Raw genomic sequence first — 6,179 nt, forward strand, 5'->3', positions numbered from 1 at the left:
CAGAACAGGCAAGTCAAGTCTATGGAAACAGAAATCAGACTAGCGGTTGCCAGGGGCTGGGTGGAGGGGTAAATGGAGAGTGACAGCTTAATGGGTATGGAATTTCCTTTTGGGGTGATGAAAGTGTCTCAAACTAAATAGAGGCAATGTTTGCACAACACTGTGAATATACTAAATGCCACTGAATTTTACACTTTAAATGGATAATGATTCATTTTATGTTATGTGAATTTTACCTCAAGTTAATAAAAAGACTGATGAGCAAGGAGGTACCTGTGGCATCTGCTAATTGAGAGGTTGTGTCGGGTGGCACCAACATGTGAAGTGTTGGCGTACATCTCCTTGTACTTCTTTGTTCCTTTGCCTGCTCTGAAGCTTTTTGTTCCTTTCCAGTGTTTCCAATTCCTGCAAGTAGGATACAAGTGGTTTAGGAGTTTTCTGCTCTAATAAAGGACTGCACCTAAAAAGAAGAGGGAAAGGAGCAAAGGAGGGAGAGAGGCTGGAAAGAAGGAAGGAGGAAGGAAGGACTAAGAAGTAGGAAACGGTGACTGATTCAGCTTACAAATGGCCAACTCAGCCCTGGGAAGATTCATAGAACTCACCACACTTCCTCCTCCTCCCCCATTGCTCCCTCCAGGCTCCAGATAGAAAGGCTGAAGTATTGTCAGTTCCCCAGGAACCAAGGGTCTCTCTCAATGCCAGGCTTCTTCGGATGCTGTCACTCAGTCTTTTTTTTTTTTTTTAATTAATTTATTTTTGGCTACATTGGGTCTCCGTTGCTGCGCACGGGCTTTCTCTAGTTGCAGCGAACGGGGGCTACTCTTCCTTGCGGTGCGCAGGCTTCTCACTGCAGTGGCTTCTCTTGTTGCAAAGCACAGGTTCTAGGCAAGCAGGCTTCAGTGGTTGTGGCATGCAGGCTCAGCAGTTGTGGCTCATGGGCTCCAGAGCTCAGGCTCAGTAGTTGTGGTGCACGGGCTTAGTTGCTGTGCGGCACGTGGGATCTTCCCGGACCAGGGATCGAACCCGTGTCCCCTGCATCGGCAGGCGGATTCTTAACCGCTGAGCCACCAGGGAAGTCCCCTAAATATAATTTTTAATGAATACGTTTCAGAAATCTGAAAATGGAATACATAGGGTATGCAGCAATGCATATTCAAGAATAGTGGAACAACCCAGGGTCGTCCCCAATTGTCCAGGCAAGTCCCACCACCCCCAACCTGTCCCACAGTGAGGAGGTAGTTAACAGGAAGCTGAACCGCTACACTGGAACTGCAACTCAAGACTGTGGGAGCAGGAGTTCTGAAGTAAAGTTCTTGCTCAGCACAAACCTGGTTGTGTGACCTTGAGAAAGTTATTCACTATTCTCTGCTTCTGTTACTTTGGTTATAAAATTAAGCTAATGGTATGAACCTATTTACCAGAAATATCATGAGATTTAATGAGCGTAGTTGTTGCTCACGGGCTCAGTAGTTGTGGTGCATGGGCTTAGTTGCTCCGCGGCATGTGGGCTCTTCCCGGACCAGGGATTGAACCCATGTCCCCTGCATGCAGGCAGATTCTTAACCACTGTGCCACCAGGAAGTCCCAGTTTAAAAAAAAAAAAATTATTTAGGTTTTTGCCGGGTCTTAGTTGCAGCATGCGGGATGTTCGCTGTGGCATGCGGACTCTTAGTTGCGGGATGCATATGGGATGTGTTCCCCGAACAAGGATTGAACCCAGGCTCCTGCACTGGGAGTGCAGAGTCTTACCCACTGGACCACCAGGAAGTCCCATAAAGCTCAGGTAGTCTTAAATTAGGCTGCTCCAAAAATTCATTTAACCTTTTTAAGAATTCAAACTCACGATTCCTCATTTTCACGTTAAAGTTCCAACTTTTTGCTTCAATCATCATTAGACTGATTTTTATTTAAAATATAGGACAAGAGCAGATGGTACACTGCTATTGAGGAATCAACTCAGGAACATCATTCCCAATAAGGAAATTATTGATTGTAAGTCATGAAAACACTGTCATCTTCAAACTTAAGAGGTTGTTTTGTTTTGTTTTTGGCCACGTCGCTTGCGGGATCTTAGTTCCCCCATCAGGGATCGAACCTGGGCCCATGGCAGTGAAAGCAGGGAGTACTAACCACTAGACTGCCAGGGAATCGCCAAACTTAGGAGATTTTGTATGCCTTTCTTTGGTCACAAAAATGCGAAATGGAAGATATTACTTGTTCCTCAACCAATTTTTAAACTTTTCAAATTTTGTAGTGTTCTAAAATTTTAAAAAAGGTATATGACTTAATATAATCATTTCTTGCACTTCATCTTTGAGGTCATTTTGTTGCTGGCCACTAGAATCTCAGCACTCATACCTCAAGAGTACCATAAATAAGCTTTTCATCAGTAGCATCATGGACAAGTTTTGGAAACAGCCATTGTTTCTGGTCTGCAAGGGCAGGGTCAATGACTTATCCAAGCTGTTATCACTCAGTGGCCCTAAAGGCTTTTGTGTAATAAGGTCTTACAACAAAAGACTCGTCACAATTCTGGGGCAAATGATCTACTGAACTGGAGAATTGAAAATGTCTTGCCAATGGCCCATAGGTCACTTGAAGTTTTGTTTTGTTTTTTGTCTGGACGAATTACACAAGTAGTTTGTATAATAATTTAGCTAAACAAGGCCTTAAAGTCTAATTTGAATCAAGAGCATACTCGGCAAAGCAAAATATAGCCTAAGAAATAATTCTGATTCTGTGCTGTTAACAGATTTGATTAGGAGTCAAAACACCTGGATGCCAAGGCAACACATGATTTCTAATTCCAGCCTTCTCAACCTGCGCAAGGATAATTAGAACAAGGATAACTAGTTCATATGAAGAGCTGTTTACTCCATTTTATAAATGCAAAATGGTGTGATTATTGATGGTGCCTTGAATTACACCTTTTTAAGCAATCACTCCTGTTTTCCAGGCTGCTCTTGACCTTACGCTTTGGATTGAGGTTTATTCCTTAAGAAGCTTTCTCTGAACACCTCTTGACTAGTGTCCGACAGGGAAAGGGGCCTTTCCATTCTCCATGTCACATTGGTCCCCCCATGTTGCACAGCACTTATCACACTGTGCTTTGTCTCCAAGTTCCCTACTGCTGGTACCCTGTCTGATTCATTTTAGTGGTTCAGTAGTGTATCCCCCTACCCCTCTTCAGATAGAAGGCATTAGACACAGTTCACTGATGACAATTTATTATAATTTGTTGGAAGCACACAGATAGATATTAATTAAACCAGAACTATGTCTGGTTTAAGAGAAGTGGGCAATAACAGGTAGCCATGCTATAGGGAACTGTGTGCACTTAATCATCATCACGTTTTAGTTTCTTGATTGACTGCTTGTGCCGCTCAATTTCTTTCTGCAGGTGCTCAATCTCCTTCATGTGATGAGAGATCTCATTTTCATGGTGTTTCTTCAAGGCTGCCAGCTGTTCTTTAGCACGAGCTCTACAAGGACATAGTGGCTCTTGGTTTAATCCCAATCCTTCACCCCAAAGAGACCTCTAAGCATAATCTGAAATACCTAAGGCAAAGAACAGGAGTCCCAATCCCATGGGAGTCTGGCTGGTCATCCTCGTCTACCCTCTCAAGCCCCATATTAAGAATACTCCACCTTAAGGTGTATCATTTTTAGGAGATGACCAAAATGATTCCATCTTCCTGGTGCTAGTGCCTGAAATTCCACCGCTAATGATGGATTCCTTTCAGATTCAGTAGAAAACTCCAGAGAGGTATGACTTAAGTCCCTAACTGGGGGACTTATTAGAGGAACAACCCAGAGAACAGAATCCCTTTTGGGAGGAAAAAGAGCAAAAGGTGGGGGTGGGATATACGAAGGGGCATAGTTAAAGGACAAATATATGTGTCCTATCCCAGTTAATCTAGGGCTTTCTTTACCTGAGAACTGCAAGACCCACTGTAAAGGCCAAAATGAAGGCGGGGGGCGGGGGGAAGAAGCGGTCTCTCGCAGTACTTGGCAGTCCAAGTTTAGGTCTCAAGAAGGGATGATTCAAATGTTGGTTCGGCCACATACGGGCCTCTGTTTTCCATAACTGTACAATGCAGGAGGCCAATTAGATGATCTCTAAGGGCTGCACCTTGTCTCTCTGGTATGGCAAGTGCTATGGTGGTAATTCTTAAGAGTGAGCAAGAGAGGGTGGAAGAGAAAAGATAGGTCAAGGAGAAGCAGAAGCTAGATTAGTTCCACGCTGCTCCTCACTGTGGATAGAAGTCACTGTAAGATAACTCGAGGTTGGTAAACACGATAGGTAGGCCCAGTCCACACCATACTCCTAAAAGCTGGGCTGGGTGGAGCAGGCCAAGTCTCCGAGGAGTGGGGGATGGGGTTCCAGCCATGAGCAGCTGCTACATGCTCTACGACCCACTCGCTCAGGCCAGTTGGAGAGGTGGGCGGGGGGCTGTCTAGAAATGGCTGAGAGGGTCTGAGGAGTCAGGGAATCCATCCACGCGGGGCTAGCAAAGCTGAGGCCTGGGGTGATGGGTGGGTGAGAGCCGAGGGAGTCAGGCTCAGGGGGTCTGCATGTATTGGAACCGTCGGATCTAGACACTCTGCGAGGAATTTGGGGGGCGTTTGTCATGATGCGGGGTAAACTCCACGGGTGGGGATGGTAAAAGATTCAGGAACAGATGAGCGGTGGTTGGCGAGTTCTGAAGACCCGCAGGTGGAAACGGCTTGGGCGTGGAGGCCTTGGGATTCGGCAGCGCACGGGAAGCGCCCTACAGGTGGCGAGAGTCGGGTCCTCAAGTGTTGGGTGTAATGGGTTCAGGGGCCGGGAGTTCTACTGGGGGATGGGGCGCCCCAGAACGCCAGGGAGGGATGGGTGGGGCGACTGACAGTTGAAGGACTGGAAGGCCGTGAGAGATATAGGGCTGGATTCGGGGTCCCGTGGGCCTCACCGGAAGTATCGCTCCTCTTCGGCCTGCTCTTTTTTTCCGAAGGCTCCACCGGCGTCCCGGACCGCGCCCGCACTGGAGCCGAGATTGTCTGCCTGCGGAAAGCGACGGGGGTATTGGTAAAGGTGAGGGCGGCAGAGAGGGGATCTGCGCTCAGGGCTGGGGCAACAGGCACCGCCGGCGGCGTACCGATTCCGAGCCGAAGCCCCGGCCCTGCATGGCCCAGACGCTCCACACGCCGAACCGCGTCCGCGCCGCCAATGCCGTGGCTGCCATTGCTGTCAGTGCAGCACCCCTCCAGTGACCGGAGGTGCAAGCTTCGCAGGAGCTAAGGGCGCTGCAGGCCAGGCCGCCAATCGTTTCGCTAGAGAGGCGGGATGAACCTGGGAGTAGCGAATCACGAGAGGGAGAGGCGGGGTTCCTGTAGTTTGCAGCGAATCCTGGCCTAGAGGCGGGCCTATTCTTAGCCAACCCCTAGCAAGGGCTCCAGGGTCAAAGGACTGGAGAAAAATAATGGAGGAGATAGAAAAGCTAGAACAGAGGGGCAGAAGTCAAGAAATTGTAAACCTCCTACATCGCTGGTAGGAATGTAAAATTGTTCAGCCGCTGTGGAAAACAGCTTGGCAGTTGCTCAAAAGGTTAAATATAGAATTACCAAATTCCTTTCTAGGAAATTGTACCCCTCAAATAGAAAACTGGTACTCAACACATGTTCATAGCAGCACCAATTCACAGTAGCCAAAAGATGGAAACAACCCAAATGTCAATCAGCTGACGAATGAACAAACAAACTGTTATACACATGTGATGGAATACTATTAAGCCATAAAAAATAATGAAATAATGATGTATGCTATGCCTTGAATGAACCTGGAAAACATTATGTTAAGCGAATGAAGCCAGACACAAAAGGTCACATGTTGTATGACTGCATTTATATGAAATGTCCAGAGTAAGTAAGTCCATAAGGACAATACACAGATTGGTTGTTGCCAGGGGTTGGGAAATATGCGTACGAAATGTTGATTAGGTGCCGGGTATCCTTTTGGGGCCATGCAACTGTTCTGTAACTAGATAGAGGTGATGGTTGCACAACACTGTGAATGTACTAAAGGCCACTGAATTGTTCATTTTAAAATGGTTAATTGTATGTCACGTGTATTTAACCTCGGTTTAAAGAAGAGTTTACTTAGATTGGAGGTGTCTGGCTGGGCTTCGAGCCCTTTAAGA

At 46.8% G+C, this 6,179-nt stretch overlaps 1 protein-coding gene across 1 annotated transcript; it reads right to left on the reverse strand.

Moving 5' to 3' along the window:
• Positions 1–3,210: 3,210 nt before the first annotated feature.
• Positions 3,211–5,295, reverse strand: ATP5IF1 (ATP synthase inhibitory factor subunit 1). Its single transcript, XM_004314244.4, has 3 exons — positions 5,139–5,295; positions 4,953–5,044; positions 3,211–3,482 (listed from the first exon to the last, which is right to left on the reverse strand). The coding sequence occupies exons 1-3, from the start codon at positions 5,223–5,225 to the stop codon at positions 3,338–3,340; spliced, it is 324 nt and encodes a 107-aa protein (XP_004314292.1). The 5' UTR covers positions 5,226–5,295; the 3' UTR covers positions 3,211–3,337.
• Between the last annotated feature and the right edge of the window lie 884 nt (positions 5,296–6,179).

Source organism: Tursiops truncatus, chromosome 1 (genome assembly GCF_011762595.2).
Source record: "Tursiops truncatus isolate mTurTru1 chromosome 1, mTurTru1.mat.Y, whole genome shotgun sequence".
In the NCBI taxonomy this organism is placed as follows: domain Eukaryota; kingdom Metazoa; phylum Chordata; class Mammalia; order Artiodactyla; family Delphinidae; genus Tursiops; species Tursiops truncatus.

Bases quoted from the DNA above. Each gene is read 5' to 3' on its own strand.
- ATP5IF1 (XM_004314244.4), bottom strand. From the start codon at position 5,225: ATGGCAGCCACGGCATTGGCGGCGCGGACGCGGTTCGGCGTGTGGAGC. The intron at 5,045-5,138 runs GTACGCCGCCGG...CGCTTTCCGCAG, and splicing joins GGGGCTTCGGCTCGGAATCG to GCAGACAATCTCGGCTCCAG. The intron at 3,483-4,952 runs GTGAGGCCCACG...ATGTCCTTGTAG, and splicing joins GAAGAGGAGCGATACTTCCG to AGCTCGTGCTAAAGAACAGC.